The sequence below is a fragment of the Mus caroli genome, unplaced genomic scaffold (genome assembly GCF_978045245.1).
Source record: "Mus caroli unplaced genomic scaffold, Mus_caroli_1 scaffold_1, whole genome shotgun sequence".
Lineage (NCBI taxonomy): Eukaryota > Metazoa > Chordata > Mammalia > Rodentia > Muridae > Mus > Mus caroli.
Window position 1 is genome coordinate 62,099,350 of NW_028227256.1, and position 18,766 is coordinate 62,118,115.

Genomic DNA, 18,766 nt, shown 5'->3' on the forward strand with positions numbered 1-18,766 from the left:
TGCAAGGGTAGTGGCATATATCTAGGAGCAGGTAGCTATTCTTTTGGGTGTTTATGAGACCAAAGGTGGAATGGACATGACCCATCAGCATTTGTGCTTCATTCTGTAAAACAGAGGCCACTTTTAAGGAAACTGATTTTTGTTTGTTTTCCCATCGTAACATCATGTCATAGCTAAGACATGCTATCCAAATGCTCTTTTAACAAAAGACAATAACAAAATAAAGTAAGAATAAAAATAATGTAGTTTCACATTGTATTTCTGGCAGGTCTGGAACTCAGTTGTCAAACCAGGCTGACCTCAAACTTGCACTGATCCTCCTGCCTCTGCTTCCTAAGTGCTAGAGTTATACAAGTGAACCACCATGCCACACCCATGTTTTAATAAGAGTACCATGACCATGGTTTCTTTTTGGGGCTACACATTGATTATTTAGCAAGTAAATTTGGCCAAGTGTAGAATAAACAAGTTGTCAAGTGATTTATTAAAATTAAAGAAGTTGATTGTGAACATTATTTTGTTTAATACTTAATGTACTTTTCCAGGTTATTGAGATTTTTATTCATAGCTGATTTAATTTTGTAACACAGTGTTTTTCTGTTTTGTAGCAAGTTTTAGAAAGAATCAGTCGAATGACCCAAGGTGATTTAGTGGTGTCCATGGACCAGCTGCTCACCAAACCCCACTTGGGCACTTGCCACAAATTTTATATGCAGATATTTCAGCTGCCTAATGGTGAGTCATCTTAAGCATATATTCAAGGAGAAGTGAATCATCTCCGAGTTAACTATGTCATTGTTTGTTCAGAAAGTGTTAATATCTGTTAGCACTGGTTAAGAGGGAGATGTTTAAGGTGGCTTTATTCATATATGGTTTTTCTTTTTTGTGGGTAGTAAATTGTTTGGTCATCTAAGTCTCTTCATTTTATTTATTTATTTATTTATTTGTAGAACAAACCAAAACACTGATGTTTTTTGAAGGCTGTCCACAGCACCTAGGCTGCACAATCAAGCTCAGAGGAGGCTCTGATTATGAGCTGGCTCGAGTTAAGGAGATCCTAATATTTATGATCTGTGTAGCTTATCATTCTCAGCTAGAAATCTCTTTTCTCATGGATGAGTTCGCTATGCCTCCAACGTTAATGCAAAGCCCTTCGTTCCATCTTCTGACGGAGGGACGGGGTGAAGAGGGAGCCTCTCAGGAGCAGGTCAGTGGCAGCTCCCTTCCTCAGGATCCTGAGTGCCCTCGTGAGGCCCTGTCTTCTGACGATAGCACTTTGTTGGAATCAAGGACTGTGCTAGAGAAGGGTGAACTAGACAATAAAAGTATTCCACAAGCTGTTGCCTCTTTGAAGCATCAAGATTATACCACCCCCACTTGCCCAGCAGGTATCCCCTGTGCTCTCTTTGCATTGGTACCAGAGTCATTGTTGCCTCTCCATATGGATCAACAGGATGCTGTAGGAAATGAACAACCAGAGACATCACAACAAACAGATGAGCAACAGGATCCCAAAAGCCAGATGAAAGCTTTTAGAGACCCTCTACAGGATGACACCGGAATGTATGTTACTGAGGAAGTCACCTCCTCTGAAGATCAACGAAAGACTTATGCCTTGACATTTAAACAGGAATTAAAAGACGTAATCCTCTGTATCTCTCCAGTTATTACATTCCGTGAACCTTTCCTTTTAACTGAAAAGGGGATGAGATGCTCAACTCGAGATTATTTTCCAGAGCAGATTTACTGGTCTCCTCTTCTCAACAAAGAGGTGATGGAAATGGAGAGCAGGAGGAAGAAACAGCTGCTCAGGGATCTCTCTGGACTTCAGGGCATGAATGGCAGTGTTCAGGCCAAGTCTATTCAAGTCTTACCCTCACATGAACTAGTGAGCACCAGGATTGCTGAACATCTGGGTGACAGCCAGACCTTGGGTAGAATGCTAGCTGATTATCGAGCTAGAGGAGGAAGAATTCAGTCAAAACATTTGGACCCTTTTGTCCATTCAAAAGATGCATCATGTACTTCAGGTGGAAAACCAGGAAACAAAACTGAGAGTGATGAAGAGAGGGGATTGATCCCAAGTGATGTAATATGGCCAGCAAAGGTAGGACGTCACTCTTGACTGGGTAAGATTAGAATGTTTTGTCTGTTGAAAAATTACTGAGGCAAGATTTAAAAAAAACAATATGACAAATTACATGCAGACTTTTAAAATATTTACTCTTGTTTATTTCCTTTCTTCTTCTTGAGTCTGGTGGCTTATATATGAAGTAGAAAAGTAGATTCATAAGGCAACAAAACTGGGATTTTGGATTTTAATATGCACTTGTAGTAGGAAGGGCTTGAACTAAGGGAAAGTGTGTAGTTGTTTTAAGTTTCTGTCTGTATTGCTTAAGTGTGATGATGTAGCTCTTGACTTTTTCAGTGCTTTAAGATAGGTCTTGTTTTTGTTTTAGTTTCTTTTCCTCTCTCCTCCCTCTCCCTCTCCCTCTCCCTCTCCCTCTCCCTCTCCCTCTCCCTCTCCCTCTCCCTCTCCCTCTCCCTCTCCCTCTCCCTCTCCCTCTCCCTCTCCCTCTCCCTCTCCCTCTCCCTCTCCCTCTCCCTCTCCCTCTCCCTCTCCTCCCTCTCCTCCCTCTCCCTCTCCCTCTCCCTCTCCCTCTCCCTCTCCCTCTCCCTCTCCCTCTCCCTCTCCCTCTCCCTCTCCCTCTCCCTCTCCCTCTCCCTCTCCCTCTCCCTCTCCCTCTCCCTCTCCCTCTCCCTCTCCCTCTCCCTCTCCCTCTCCCTCTTCTTCCTCCCTCCCTCTTCTTCCTCCCTCTATCTCTTTCTTTCTTTCTGTGGTCACATACTCTGACAAAAAGACAGCTTATGGAAGAGTTTATTTAGCTTATAATTCTGGGTTTACAGCCCATCAATAAGGGCAAATAAAGGTTACTTTAAGGAACTTGAAGTAATTTAAGATACCACCAGATTTAGGAACAAAGCGAAAGAAATATGTATATGCTGTCTGCTTGCTTGTGCTCAGTTCTATTTCTCAGTACTTAAACAGTTCAGGACCTTTTGCTAGGGAATGGTGCCACCTATAGTGGGTCTTCTCACATTTTAACTTAAGACAATCACTCAGATAAGCCCATCTTCCAAACCAGTGTAGAGAATCCTTTATTGAGACTCTCTTCCTAGTTGATTCTAAGTTATGTTAAGGTAACAATGCTAATCTTCATAGGTCTCATTATGTGATCCTGGCTGATCTTGAGTTTATAATCTTGCCTGTACCTCCTTAATGCTAGGAGTATACACACACACACACACACACACACACACACACACATCTATCTAAGAGTAAAAATTATATATCGTTATTTAACTACATCTGTTTAGATATAGAAATTAAAGATGTTTAAGGAAGATCTACTTGTCGATGTGTACATGACTTAAATTGAAACTTATGAAGAAATCTTTCATTAGATTAAATGCAGTTCGTTAAAACAAAAAATAATCTAGCTTCACTGTTAGTCAAGGAAATATTAAATGGTGGTGCTAAACAATTGTTTGTGAGACTCACACAGAACTATAGTGAGAGTCAAGAAATTTTGAATGCTTTTGTATAAATTTATAGAAGGTGCTGAGGATATTTACATGTACTGTCTTATTTTACATGTAGTTTTATACACCTTTGACTCAGGATTCCAACTTCTCTATTCTTGAATGATTTAAATATATCTATGTGAGGATGCTTGCTTGTAAGAATATATGTACAAGAATGTTTGTTGAAGCACTTTATTATATCCATTTTTTTGTAGTTAAAAGGATTGCATTATGTTTTGCAGATATAACAAATACGTGACATTAAACAATTTAAGGGAGTTTATTTTAGCTCATGAGTCATAGGCTTCAGTCCATACTCCTTGACTCCATTATTCACAGTAGTTAGAGTCTGGCAGAGGTTATTCACTTCACAGCAGATAAGCAGAGAGAAGTCGAAGGGCCTGGGATAAGATACAGGCTTCAGGGAGACTCCCTCAGTGATCTACTTCCATGTAGGCCCCACATTATAGTTTCTAGTATGTCTAACATAGCATCCCAGTTGAGGAAAACTTTAAATACAGGATTCTTGGGCATGGGCATCATTCATATTCAACCCATATCAAAGGGTAGGTTGGTCCCTATATGATCTGTATAAAACCCATGATAACTTCTGAACTACTAAAAAGCTTGTCATGGAATTAATTCCATGTATGATTTTTTAAAAATACAACTTTAAAGTTATGCTATATTGGAATAAAACATTATGGATGGATATAGTTTAGCATGTCCTCAAAACAAGTTATATTAATTCATTTTTGTAGCATATCTCACTTCAGTGAAAACAAAATCACCTTTGTATATGTATGTGTATATGAACATGTATGATTGTGCATGTATGTTTATTTGAATAGTGTGAATAAACAAAAAAGAATAGTTTTTCTTTTAGTGCTTGTTGGTTTGTTTCTTGTAGGCTGGCATCAAAATCTAGTTGAGGAAGACATTAAACTCGTGATCCTCTAGACTGTACCTCCCAAGTGCTGGCATTTTATGCATGTGCCACCATGTTGGTGTGAGTTGCTCTTTAGTTGTGCAGACTACATAGTGTGATAGGTGGGATGACATCTAAGGAGGAAGGACTTTACTATTGAATTTTAACAGGGAACAGGAAAAAGCACAGGTGAAAAAATATCTCAGCATTTAGATCTCTAGGCACCATGGATTGATACCATGTCTATCTGTCAGGTCATATTGTTTCATAGGAATATATTTTAACTAATTAGTTCTTCCAGAATATAATGCAATTTTGAGAAAATGGAATGTTTATGTTAAGAATCAAACTTGTTAGTTCTCTTCCCCTTTCAGGTTAGCTTTGGGTATAACCAGGACCTCATTTATGTTACACTCCAACCCCAGTTACTTTACACTTAAGTTTACCTTAGAGTTCTGAAATAGTCTGTGTTCAAAACTAGGCTGCTCTTATAGTTAGCCTTTTGTAAGTCTTCACAAGCATCCAGTAGTGATAACAGAAGACTATTAACTGAGTGCAACAGGTTCTGCGTCAGTGAATTGGTTAGGAGCTGTGTTCTGACTTAGGTGCTCATCTGTTCCTTGTTCTTCAGGTGGACTGTCTGAATCCTGCTAACCACCAGAGGCTCTGTGTGCTCTTCAGCAGCTCTTCTGCCCAGTCCAGCAATGCTCCCAGTGCTTGTGTCAGTCCTTGGTAGGATGCTTGTGTGCACTAGTGCACCTAGTAGTGGAATTCCAATAACATAAATAATGCCTGCTTTTAGTTATGATACATTGATGGTCACATGTGAACTGATAGAATATTTAAACTTATGAAGTAACTGTGAAGGGTTTTTGTTCATGAATAAATAATTGTACCTTAAGTAAGAATGAAAAAATTCAGAGAGAGGAAAGAGAAATGTTTGTATTATAGAACTTACAAAGTTGATCCACAAAAGCTGGTTTTTGAAACCAGAAGTTTACATTTTGATTATAAGCATGTACAATTTAGGTAGGTTTCCCTTTGCATAGTTTTATAAAAGAGTCAGCCCTTTATCTTACTGTTTGTAGTTCTATCACTGAGTTATACTACCAGACCAACCTTTTATCTCATTAGTGTGTTCTTCTTGCAAATGTCTTAAATAAATTTATAGAGACAAACACATTTTATAATGTTGTTATATTTCTAGTCATAGCCATAAAGACCTTACATGCCTGTTAGGTTTTTGTTGTTAGGTTAAAAAATTATCTGTCAAAAGCATCCTAAAGGAGAAAGGGTTATTTGGTTCATAGTTGAAGGATACAGTCCTTCATGACAGGGAAAGTCACAGAAGCTAGTGCTTGAAGTAACTGATGATAGGAAGCCAGCGTTCAGGGGAGAGCATCGAATGCATGCACGGATGCTGTGCTCAGCCTCACTCCCTTTCTCATTGTTATTCGTTGTTTGTTTGTTTTTGGTAGTGCTGCTTCCATAATAAAACATTTATTTCCAACAAAATTTTTTTTTCTTGAAGCTTGTGTAGTTCCAGGACAACTTTAAGCATGATTTTCTGAAAGTGTGTAGGGTTTTTTTCCCTTAGAAATTAATGGACTCCTTAGGTAATACTAAGGATACAGATTTTAACAAGCATACATGCAAAGTCTCTAATTTTGGTTAGTTGTGTTAGGTAAAGTTAGGAGCTGTTTTCCATATTCAGTGACTAGAGGGCAGAAGGGCACTGTCTTTTTTTTTCTCCCCAATATTGATTGGGATTGAAACTGAAAGACAGTTTTACCTCTTCCTAATGCAAGTCAGTTTTATTCCATTTATTTTACAGTTTGTGCATTCTCATTTAATAATTTTTTAAAGATACTAACGAAGTAGGAGTGGAAACGATGCTATAGTGTGGCTAGTCTACACTTGTTTGACAGGATGAGGTAAACCTGTTCCACAGCATCATTAGATATGTTTTTCTTTAGTACTTCATCATAAGCATAGTTAATAATTAGAATATGGTTTTTGTGGTAATGTTGCCATATTTCTAAGAAATCATCTCTTTTAGGATTGTAACAATGGAGTTTTATGGAAAGAATGACCTTACACTGGGAATATTTTTAGAAAGATACTGTTTCAGGTAAAAGTCGATATCTTCCTTATGATTTATTATGCTTTGCTATTTATTTATTTATTTATTTATTTATTTATTTATTTATTTATTTATCTATTTATTTATTTTTGAGAAAATGTCTCTCTATATAGCCTTGGCTGGCCTGGAACTGACTCTGTAGACTAGGCTGGTCTGGAACTCACATAGATCTGCCTCCCAAGTGCTGGATTAATTATTAAGCAGTTTTGAAGTCCAGAATTTCAAGCTAAACATTTTGAGTTGAATATCAAGTATTGTTGATGGTTCTTATTTTTACATCACATGTCAGAGTATATCTTTATGATATACTTTCCAGTCTTTCTTCTTACATTCTTACATTCTTACATTCCAAGACTTTTTTAGTATGTCTATGTTTATAGTGATTGAAGTGAGAAGCAGGCTTGGGGCAGCTCGACATCATTTTACGTTTCATTGGTGTTTCCAGTTAAGCGTCACAGCATGGCATGAGCGAGTTAATGTTACCACCTTCTTTTACTGGGAAAAGTCCTTAGAAATGTCTGGGTTTTACTGTTGTTTGAAATTGGACATTAGAAAGTGTTATGGCAAATGAGAACTTCTACCATGCTTCAGTTTAAGACAGCTCAGAGCAGTGTGCAACCTGTTTAGATTGTGCACTGTCTGTCATTATTCTAGAGCTGCTGCCGTACTTTCTTGGTTGTGGCTGTGATCACTCGGTACTTGCTATGTGGACTGTTTCAAATTTAATGTGAGAAAGATTCTCTTGTTTGTCCCAGGTCTTCTTACCAGTGTCCGAGCATGTTCTGTGACACCCCCATGGTTCATCACATTCGACGCTTTGTTCATGGCCAAGGCTGTGTACAGATAATTCTGAAGGAGTTGGATTCTCCAGTGCCTGGATATCAACATACAATTCTCACATACTCCTGGTGCAGAATCTGCAAACAAGTATGTGCTGCTACTGACATATTTCCTATAACATTTCCTTCTGTTTGTATAGTTTTGGGGGGATGTAGATTTTGAACTTTGTTATTTGTTGTTGTGATCTTCACATAACTTTCTTGTGCTATATGCTTAACCTAATATGCTTTTACACTTCATTGAAAGAATATATGTCATTACATAAAATATGTATACCTTGTTCAAGAAATATATTGAAATTATATTTTGATAACTTATATATGTTAATTTAGCAGACAATCCTTTCTGTGTTTTAGGTACGATTTTGCACCTTAGGAATAGAATAGAAAGAGAATAAGGAATGGCTTGTAGAGGAGGAAATAGACTTATAAAGCAGTAACTACAGTGTATTAAAATATTTACCTAACAAATCTGAGTCTGTATCAACAAGTATTCTGAAAAAATGTAGATGGGGCTTTGTTGAAAATGCTCTGTATTGGTTTTTATATTAATCTTAAAAAAATGACATGGACATGTATTTAATTTCTTTGAACTATCTCTTCTAACTCTGAAAAAATATTTGATGTCAGTATTGTGATTTTTTTTAATTGCTTATTTTTTATTAAATGGGTTCAATCCATCTTAGGAGAAATAGCATAAGTTTAGGTTATGATTTATTTATTTATATAATTTTATTTATTTATATATTTATGTAATCTTATGTGTCAGAGTATGTTGTTCGTCTTGAAACATAGAATACATCTTTCAAAAGTGAGATTCTTAGTCTGTAAGTTATTACTTTTCCCCCCTGAACTTCAGGTAACACCAGTTGTTGCTCTTTCAAATGAATCCTGGTCTATGTCATTTGCAAAGTACCTTGAACTTCGATTTTATGGCCACCAGTACACACGCAGAGCCAACGCTGAGCCCTGCGGTCACTCTATCCACCATGATTATCACCAGTATTTCTCTTATAACCAGATGGTGGCATCTTTCAGGTAAGAAGGCAAAAGGATCGTGTGTATTATCACATTCCTTATAGATAGAACACTTCCACTATTGGATTGAATTTGGGCATAGATGTCCTCCCCTGTCTCTAAACCTACAAATGCAGAGGGCTATACTTTAAGAGCTTTTAGTGTTAGTTACCCTTTATCCCAAGAACTAGGTAGTATTATTGTTCTATTATAAGCAAGGATAATAATCTTGTATATTTCACCCATGGAGCAGTCAGGTGATTGATTTTTCTGCTTCCTGACTCACTCTTGACCATTGTTTTGGCATCTGCAAATCTGAGATTTTTGTTGAGAAATTACCATGAAGATCCTAAGATACTTCTAACAAAGCTAAAATTCCAAGTTCAAGGAATAAATACTCACCGTTGCAGTATCAAATGTGAGAACACCTTAAGCGCTGTCCTCAGAAACTACTAATACTACTACTTCACTGCTCTAGGCATGCCGTTCTTTTGTTTTAGCAGGATGTTACCATAGTAACTCTGGACAGACTCCCTTAGTCTTATTCCTGTAGCCAGCTCTTAGCTCTGTTCAGCAGTCAAAAATGTGAGCCTGTTCCAGGAAAATCAGCTGTTCCTTATGCTGCTGTAGAAATTCCAAAAGTATTGCAAGTAGAGGCCAGAATCCAGTTTCTGGCTTCCAAACCCTTACATACTCTTACATACTCTGGTTGCTCAGGGCCTGTGTTCTCACCTCCTACTGCTCACAGTCACTCTGCTGAGGTCTCTCTGGCTCTGGCCTGCCTTCTGCTGTGCCAGGTAGGTGCCTACCTGGGAGCCTTGTACTTATCCTTCCTTCTCTCAGCTGCTTGTCCCTCAGATACCTACCTGTTTCCTTCCTTACCAGCGCTCTCTCTTTAGATCTTCATGCTTCATTCTTTGCTCATTATTATTTTTCCATAGAGCTCTGATAAAGATACTTAAATATTTACATTTTGTTTATTAGCCACATTTCATTATTCCTAAGTCATGAGGGCATGAATTTTGATGCTGTATTCTAGGTATTTAAAACCATATCTGACATAGTATACTCATGAAATATTTATTAAATAGAATTTTCTTTTTAAAGCAAAGGCTTTTAACCATAAATATAGGATGTAGGATGTATGCATTTACTAGTCTGTACCTCTGGTGGAAAGGAAGTAAAGATGCATGAAGAACCCTCAAGAGCTGGGAGTTAATAAGTACTTTTTTTTTTAACTTTATAAAGGTCCTTGAGAGCCATAGCAAAAGTTTGCACTAAAGTCATTGCTATTTTTATAGCAGATGGCCCTTCAGAGGGGTAAATAACAGCACCACAGTGCAAGGATAAACAGAATCCTCTCAATACTAGCAAAGATACTTCTGGGGGTTGAAAGTTATTTTTTGTCTTTATGAAACTTAGTTTTTATAGAAAACATTATTTTCTCTTATGTTCAATAGAATTTAATTAAACATTTGCATACATATGTATATGCTGTGTATAAATCATTAAAGTAGTATTCATTTTCTCCTGTTACTGTTTCTTTCCTCAGTTACTCTCCTATTCGGCTTCTTGAAGTATGTGTTCCACTACCAAAAATATTCATTAAGCGTCAAGCCCCACTGAAGGTATCTCTTCTTCAGGACCTCAAGGACTTTTTTCAGAAGTAGGTTTTAGTTACTTTGGTCATCCATTTTTGCTTGGTCATGTTTGTAGTCCATGGTGATTTATTGTCAGTTTAACTCTTCTTTTGAAATATGAGTAACTTTCATCTTCTGATTATATCTATATAATATAATAGATAGTGTGTGCTCAGTGGGAAAAAGAAAAGTTCAAATAATGTTGTAATAACTGACAACTTATAACTTTGAAGTAAATCCTTTGATACCTTGTTTTGCTTTGTAAAATTCCACATGATTTTTGATGAGAATTCACTTTAGCTATGGTTTTATATAAACTGCCTTTCCCCTAGTTTCTGTGGAATAGTTTGATTTCAAGTCCTCTGACATGTGGTGCTCTTTCATCACTTTTAGGGTTTCACAGGTGTACCTAGCTGTTGATGAGAGACTTGCATCCTTGAAAACGGATACATTTAGCAAAACCAGAGAGGAAAAGATGGAAGATATCTTTGCACAAAAGGAGGTAATTGTTTCTTCTATAAAAAATCTAGAAGCAGGCTGGAGAGATGGCTCAGTGGTTAAGAGCACTGACTGCTCTTCTGAAGGTCCTGAGTTCAAATCCCAGCAACTACATGGTGACTCATAACCATCCGTAATGAGATCTGAAGCCCTCTTCTGGTGTGTCTGAAGATAGCTATGGAGTACTTATATATAATAATAAATAAATCTTAAAAAAAAAGAAAGAAAATCTAGAAGCTGTTGTTTCCTAGAAATTCCTCTGTCTCTCTGGTGTCTAAGCTGACCAAACTTGTTTCTATTGCTTTCCAGATGGAAGAGGGTGAGTTTAAGAACTGGACAGAGAAGATGCAAGCAAGGCTCATGTCTTCCTCTGTGGATACCCCTCAGCAACTGCAGTCCATTTTTGAGTCACTGATTGCCAAGAAGCAAAGCCTCTGTGAGGTGCTCCAGGCGTGGAACAGCAGGTATGGCTTTGTTGGGCTTTGTCCATAGCATTGCCAAATTTGTTCTACCATAGTATTCCAAAAGTTATTTTCTGTTTCTGGGGACCAAACCAAGGCAATGTGTTTGTTAGGCAGTACTTTGTTACTTAGCTAAATCCCTAATCCCAGTTTTTAAAATTAAATATCCTCATTGATTATAGATGCTCCATTTTCTTAGTTATAAAGGTTTTTTTTTTCCCTTTGTTGTGTTCATTCTTTAAAACATATTGCAGCCTTTACATAGTTTGTTAAGATAAGAGGAAATAGCCCTCATTGCTGTTTCAAGTGTGTGTGCTACTGAGTGAGACTGTGAATCATCTTTGACTATCATAATAATTCAGTAGTGGCTAGGTACAACTTTAAAGTTTATAACAAGAAAAAGTTTATAAGTAGAATTTAAAGTACTGAAAACAAAACCATGTCCTTTTTGCCTGTGGCTATAGGTTGCAGGACCTCTTCCAGCAGGAAAAAGGTAGAAAGAGGCCTTCAGTTCCTCCCAGTCCTGGGAGACTGAGACAAGGTGAAGAAAGCAAGGTAATAATGTGTAGCGTTGTCTTTGTTGTTTCATCGATAGAAATATAGTTAATTCCACTTCTAACAATTAGGAGTAGTAATTTAATGCATAAAGTTTTCTGTCATGTGTGAATTTTCAGGGATATATGATCTGGATTACTTTTATATTTTAATGCCAATTAAAATAATATGTTATAATATATTTATTTGAGTATTTGTAAAAAGGCGACTGTACCTGAGACAGTGTAGAAGATATAACAGAGGAAGTGCTCTGGGTCCTCAGAGTTAGAGTAGAGTTCGCAGTCTTTAATTTTCTTTTTAAAAAAATGTAGTTGTTTACTTTCATGAGTGCGAGTGCTTTTGCCTACATGTGTACGTGCACCTTGTATGTGCCTAGTGTGAGACCTTTTTGAGTATAGTCTGTAGGCATACACTTGAAAATACATTATCATCCAGTAGGTGGTCTGCTTTGGGGAAGTAGAAAATTGACTTGAAATTTTGTTGCATGGCCTTTTGATAAATTATTTTGAGAGCTTTTTTCGGTTTAGGCATTTTTCTAGGTTACATGGCATGCATTTGTGAACAGGCTATAGTTACTACCTCGTGAAACATTTGCCTGGTTAAAAAGAAACTAATTGTAGAAAACCCTAGAAGAAAATAGAATTTTGGTGATACAGTGGGTAATAGTGGTGGATTATTTTATGTAAGATACAAATAAAGATCTCTGTGGTATGGTCATCTTTAAATGACCCCTAACTAAATTTTTTGTGGGTCTTGCAGTACTTCTGTTATATGTTGTCCATGGGTGATTGGACCTAAGAAGGTTCAGTGGATGGATTATAAGAGATGAGTAGGCTTACTTGACAAACACAAGTGTTCCTAGATATATCTGTGCCAAGATGTGAGCTACTATTTACAGCAATATTTCAAAGTATGGTCCATGCCTGCTGGTTTTCTCTTTATAAACTGCATATCTGTTTAAAGCCAGGATTGGTGTTGCGATAATATGTCTCAGTAGAATAAATACAGAATCTAACTGTATTATAGTTAGCCAGACATCGAAGATATTTCTGAAAATGTAAAATAGTGATAGTCTTCATTAGTGCTTGTTTTTTTAATTTTGGAAAATTGCTTTACTCTTCAGGTAGTTTATATATATATATATATATATATATGTTTATATAAATAGGGTTACTTTAAGTGAACCAGTAGATGCCATTTCAAGATACATAGGATTAGACTACTTTTAAAATAGGATTAAAAAAAATGTATCCTTAAGAATAGTGTATTTATTTCTCTATAGATAAATGCAATGGACACATCTCCAAGGAATATTTCTCCAGGACTTCACAATGGAGAAAAAGGTTGGTCCTCAGTATGGTGACCTCTTGCTCTTGCCTTTAAGGAGGTTTTTGCTTCTAACTGCTAACATGAGCATTATTCTCTAATACCCTTGTCCATTGTCCTTTTCCTCTTTAGAGACCATTTATAATGCTTACTGGTCTGAGACTGTCATACAGTATGCTATAAGAACATAAACTAGGATGTAAGAAATGTGCACAGTGTATTGAGGGCTGCCAGAAGGAGAAGAACAAAACCTGACATTAACTTTCTCTTTTGCTTGTGCTAGTCAGCCTTCCTATTCTATTTGCAAGAATCTCTCTTAGCATGCTTAATTTATATTTTACATCATTAAATTATTTTTTAGATTTAAGATTTCTTTCTTCAGTAACTTGGTGTCATCTTGGAACTGGGGAAATTTATATAGGCTGACTACTACAAAGAAATTACCATTTTAAAAAATATTTTTCTATAATAATGATAACAATGTTTTTTCTCTCTTAGGATGAGCATGTAAGTTTCCCCATAGTGTTCTAATTCCATTCTCTGTTAAGCCGAGAAATATTTAGGTAGACATTGTAGCATTGTTGGGTAGAGGTCAGAATTGGTTGACATAGTTTTGTCACCAAGATTTGGTTGTGGTTAAGTCATACAATCTAGATTTCTGTGTCAATTTTTATGCCATGAGTTATATGACCTAGATAATTTTTGAAAAGGTACAATTTCTGTTTTAACAAGTAGAAATAAATGATTTTACAGTTAAGAAATATTATGAGTATTAATTAGGTGAAGTGGACTTTTTGTTTCAATGACTCATTTAAGATTGTGTGTTTCTTTAGAGGATCGCTTCTTGACAACCCTGTCCAGCCAGAGCTCTACGAGCTCCACCCACCTCCAGCTGCCCACTCCTCCCGAGGCCCTGGCCGAGCAGGTAGTGGGAGGGCCGACTGATCTGGATTCAGCCAGTGGTTCTGAAGGTAAGGTGTGGGCCAAGGTTTACTCAACTTCATTGAATCTAAGACTGAGATTATTCCTTGCTTTATGTGTGTCTCTGAAAAAGAAGAACATGGCTAATTCTTTGACATAATGCTTTCTTAGTTGTTAGAATTAGTTCATTTTTGTTGAAAGTACATTTTTAAGGGGCTGAAGAGATGTCGCAGTGGTTTTGAGCACATGCTGCTCTTCCAGAGGATTGGTACTGGTTCCCAGAATCCACGTTAGCTCACAACTGTGTGTAATTCCTGCTCAGAGAATTCTTTCCTTGCTCTTCTGATGCCTCTCCTTGGATCCCAGTGAAGCATGTGGTTCACATGCAGGCAAAACACTCGTGCATATGAATGATAAAGTATTTAAAGGGCCTTCTTAAACAAAGCCTTTCATTCGCTCCTCCTTCTATTAGTAGTACTACTTGATGGGCATCACTTTGTGTATGTAAATGTTCTAGTAAGACAACATTATTTAATGGTATCTACCTTTTGGGGGGTGTCTTTCTTAAGGTATATAAAATTTATTATTGTTTTGAAAGGTAAAAGAAATTTCTGCCAGTTTTTTTTTTTTTTTTTAACGAACATTTACATTATAAATCCTATACCTTCTCTCGTCCCTTGGTTTTTTTTTGTTTTTGTTTTTGTTAAGCAATAACTACTTTAAACTTCGGATCACTTTACCATTGCTACCGGTGTAGTGGGCAGTGGGCAGTGGGCAGTTCCTCAGTAGGAGTAACAGTGATGTGACAGTAATGTGACATGGTCAGACAGTAGTTCCCTCATGGATCCTGTGATGGGAAGAGCACTGACCCAGGATGGTCTCAGTTTCAGGTCTCTCTGAATCAGTGTCGAATAGATTTTACTCTTGCCATTTCATGTCCTCAGAGCCGCTTTCTTAGACCAGAAAATGGAAGTCATAGTTTATTTCTGTCTATATTCTGAAGAGAAAATGAAATAAAACAGTCACTTCTACTCTTTGTTTTTCTTGAGTGTTAATGTATAAGTAGAATATGTTTTATCCTAGATGTATTTGATGGTCATTTGCTGGGATCCACAGACAGCCAGGTGAAGGAAAAGTCAACCATGAAAGCCATCTTTGCTAATTTGCTTCCAGGAAACAGCTACAATCCCATTCCATTTCCTTTGTAAGTATTTCAGAACCAAGTGGCATTCTTGCTACTTATTCTCTACTTACTTAGATCAGTTTATCTGCAAATTTGTTTTTTTGTCTAAATTTACATCGTCCTAGTACAAGAGAAAGCTTTTGGTGTATAATTTTTAGAATGTTTTATCATTATATCAGAGAATGGAAGAAGAGAACATTAATGTTGTTTAGTGTGTAAAGGCACTAGTTATGAAAACAGATACACAACATATATGTATCTATGTAAAGGTAAGTGCTAATATTCATTGATCTTTTTAAAAACTTACTTGTGTAAGTTTTTAAATTTTGCTTGTGTGTGTCTTAGTGCTGTGTGTGTGTGTGTGTGTGTGTGTGTGTGTGTGTGGTGTTACTTGTGTATGTATATGCAAGTAAGTACCTATGTACAGAGCCCACAGAAAGACGCTAGGTGTTCAGTCATATTACTCTCTTCTCTCTCTCTTTCTTTTTTATTAGATATTTTCTTTATTTACATTTTAAAGGTTATGCCCCTTCCTTGTTTCCCCTACAAACCCCCCATCCCATCCCCCCCTCCCCCTGCTTACCAACCTACTCCCTCCCTCCTCCCTGCCCTGGCATTCCCCTGTACTGGGGCACTGAGCCTTCACAGGACCAAGGGCCTCTCCTCCCAGTGATGTCTGACAAGGCCATCCTCTGCTACATATGTGGCTGGAGCCATGGGTCCCTGCATGTGTACTCTTTGGTTGGGGTTTAGTTCCTCGGAGCTCTGGGGGTACTGGTTGGTTCATATTGTCACTGAACCCATAGCTAGGCTGATGCCCAGCAAACTCTAGGGATTCTCTTGTTTGTGTTTCCCTTAGTACTGGGGACATGTATGGTCATACCTGGCCTTTTATATGGGTGCTAGTGATTTGAGCCATCTCTCAGTCCACATTCATTTATCTTTAAAAGACAATATGCTGGGTGTATGAGTGCATTCATTGTAACAGGATACTGATAGGAGCAAATGGCCCATGCATGTTTTCTTATTTTTTTATGCTATATTCACTCAGACTGGAAAGATACATAATGTTGTAAAAGCTTGTTTTTCTATTGGTTGATCTGTCTGTCTGTCTGACTATCAAATGCTGCCTTTGTTTTGGTGGTACCAGTGTATCGAATTCATTTGTTAATAAGAATCTTTGTTTTTATTCAGTAGTAATTAGGTTTTTATATAGTGACTATTTACCACCCCTCAGGTGGGGAGCATTGCTCTTATGAGCGTGTAGTTTTGAAGAAGGAGATAAGAAGAGTCTCACAGACACTTTAGGATACATTACATGGTAGTCATATATAAAGGCTCGTCCTCCCAACTTCAGGTCTGGGTGTCTGTTTCTTCAATATCATTTGTTCCTTCCTATTAATGGCCTTTGTGTTCTCACCATCTTTCTTAATCAGGAAGGTGAGTTCTTTTCTGAAGACAACTTTACTAGATGGTTCTTCTATGTTCCAGTGCTAACCAGATTAAGCCTCTATGTTTTATTAGAATTTTTATCTTAGTTTAGGTTGCTATAATGAGTTTCCATATCTTGGTTTGCTTATAAATGATAAAAATCTATTTCTCACAGTTCTGGAGGCTGGAGGATCAAGTTCATGTCTGCAGGGTAGATTCTGAGGGTCCTTGTCCAGGCCATCCTCACATGGTGGAAAGAGAGCTCACTTGTCCCTCTTGTCTGGGACACTCCTTCCATTTAGGATGTCTTTATCCGTAAGGCAGTGTCTCCTAACATCATTACACTGGGGCTAGGGTTCCAACTTAGGATTTGGGGAATGGGAGTCAAACACTCACCTGCAACAATTCTCTACTGCATTTATCACAGAGAGTGGTTGTATTTATTTGCAGAATTGTTTCTTTACCGTTGTGTACTACAAACAACCTGTTTTGTTCTCACCAGTGTATTGTTAACCATGTACAAATATGGAAAGTACTGAAATAGGAGTTTTTCTCAATACTGTTTTTCTCCCACATTGGATAGTCAGTAAACGGCATCTAAGGTAAAGTCAGTGACCCTACCTAATGGTTTCCAGAGGAGTTGAAGCAGAACTCAGGGAGCAAAATTTGGGTTCAGGTAGACTACGTAAGCACTCAGGTTCCATGTGATGACAGTAGAGTAGTTTTGTTGTGTTACTAATAGCTCTGGAAATATCAAACAGTTTCTGCATAATTACTGGGAGGCACTCTCTGAGGGTTAGAAAAGAACATTCTAGACTATTGCATACTCCTTTTTGGCCAAGGTCTTGACAGTATATAAAGTTTTGGAATAACTATTTTGAAACCTTCAGATTTGAAAACTATTTTTTTAATGTTTATTTTATGTATATGGGTGTTTTGCTTGCATGTATGTCTGTGTACCAGGTTTGTGCCTGGAGCCTGGAAGACCAGAAGAGAGCATTGGATTCCTCCTGAATAAAAGTAACAGTCAGTTACAAGCTGCCTCGTGGCTGCTAGGAATCCCAACTTTGTCCTTGTGCTCTTTACTGCTGAGCCAGCCATCTCTCCAAACCTCAATCCTATTTCTGACAATTTTCCAGTTGCTTTATAAACTTTTCTTGTTTATTTCATTTAGTTTCTCAGCATTTGCTTATTTTTGGCTTTCTTAATTATGGTCACATTGCTCAATATTTAGTTATCTTAAATTGTCCAGAGATTTGATTGTACTGGGTTAATCAATTTTGTATTAGATTTACTTCAAAGTGTGTTCTTATTTATTGGGCAGTGATCCAGATAAACACTACTTAATGTATGAACATGAACGGGTGCCCATTGCTGTCTGTGAGAAAGAGCCCAGCTCCATCATTGCTTTTGCACTCAGGTATTATGAGCCTTTCCTGTGGTTACATCTGTGTCTTTTTAAGTCTGTCTGTTAGTTATCTTGTTTGGGGCTCTTTAGATAGAAGCCAAAATGTATGTTTGTTAAGCATGAGAGTCTTTTTTGTATTTGAAAAGCTATAACAATGGGATGATGCATGGCTTTTAAGCAAGTAGTTACTAATGTGACCTGGCATAGCATTTGCTAAACCTTGAATATGCTGACCACTGTCTAATTTATCCCTGGTAACTCTTACTGTGTGGTTTAGTTGTTAATGCAGCAGTGAACCCATTTCACAATATCTGATATCACTTTCTTCCTACTTTGCACACATACTGGCTGAAATTTTCTACCTGGAGAATGCTGTTTCTATATCTTGTTCCAAAGATACATTTGTATGTTTAGCTTAGTAATTACCATGATCTTAAAGAAGCATTGCACCTTTAAAATATTTATATCTAATGTCTAAAATCCTCAGCATCTCCTTCATACAGCTATCATGATAATGGTGAATTTAGTTTAAACAGCATCTGAGGTGCTTAACTAAAGTATAAAAATAAAAAAAATGTTTATGTATTGATTATAAAGTATCCCATTTATTGTAAAATATTTGATTTTAAGCAAAATGTGGCATGTAGATATTGCATATACCAGAGTAAATAGTATGGTTGTATCTGATTCTACCTTTATGAACTTTAGAGTTTATATTAGATAAGAATTCTTTTCTTACAAGAGCCTATATAGTGATTTTTTTCCTTTGTGCTTTAGCATTATGAAGATGATATGTACGTCTTCCTTTATTGATTAATCACAGTCCATAGA

General features: G+C 37.1%; 1 protein-coding gene across 7 annotated transcripts in view; it reads left to right on the forward strand.

Moving 5' to 3' along the window:
• The window catches only part of Pikfyve (phosphoinositide kinase, FYVE-type zinc finger containing), a 98,812-nt gene that overhangs the window by 65,619 nt on the left and 14,427 nt on the right, over positions 1-18,766 (forward strand). For all 7 annotated transcript variants that reach the window (XM_029476086.2, XM_029476064.2, XM_029476091.2 and 4 more), the window contains 14 exons: positions 609-735; positions 951-2,107; positions 5,145-5,245; positions 6,573-6,644; positions 7,412-7,583; positions 8,355-8,533; positions 10,065-10,178; positions 10,546-10,654; positions 10,960-11,114; positions 11,576-11,666; positions 12,949-13,009; positions 13,826-13,963; positions 14,997-15,117; positions 17,852-17,947. In XM_029476086.2, coding sequence (XP_029331946.1) covers positions 609-735; positions 951-2,107; positions 5,145-5,245; positions 6,573-6,644; positions 7,412-7,583; positions 8,355-8,533; positions 10,065-10,178; positions 10,546-10,654; positions 10,960-11,114; positions 11,576-11,666; positions 12,949-13,009; positions 13,826-13,963; positions 14,997-15,117; positions 17,852-17,947 — 2,693 coding nt within the window. The remainder of the gene's footprint in view (positions 1-608; positions 736-950; positions 2,108-5,144; positions 5,246-6,572; positions 6,645-7,411; positions 7,584-8,354; positions 8,534-10,064; positions 10,179-10,545; positions 10,655-10,959; positions 11,115-11,575; positions 11,667-12,948; positions 13,010-13,825; positions 13,964-14,996; positions 15,118-17,851; positions 17,948-18,766) is intronic.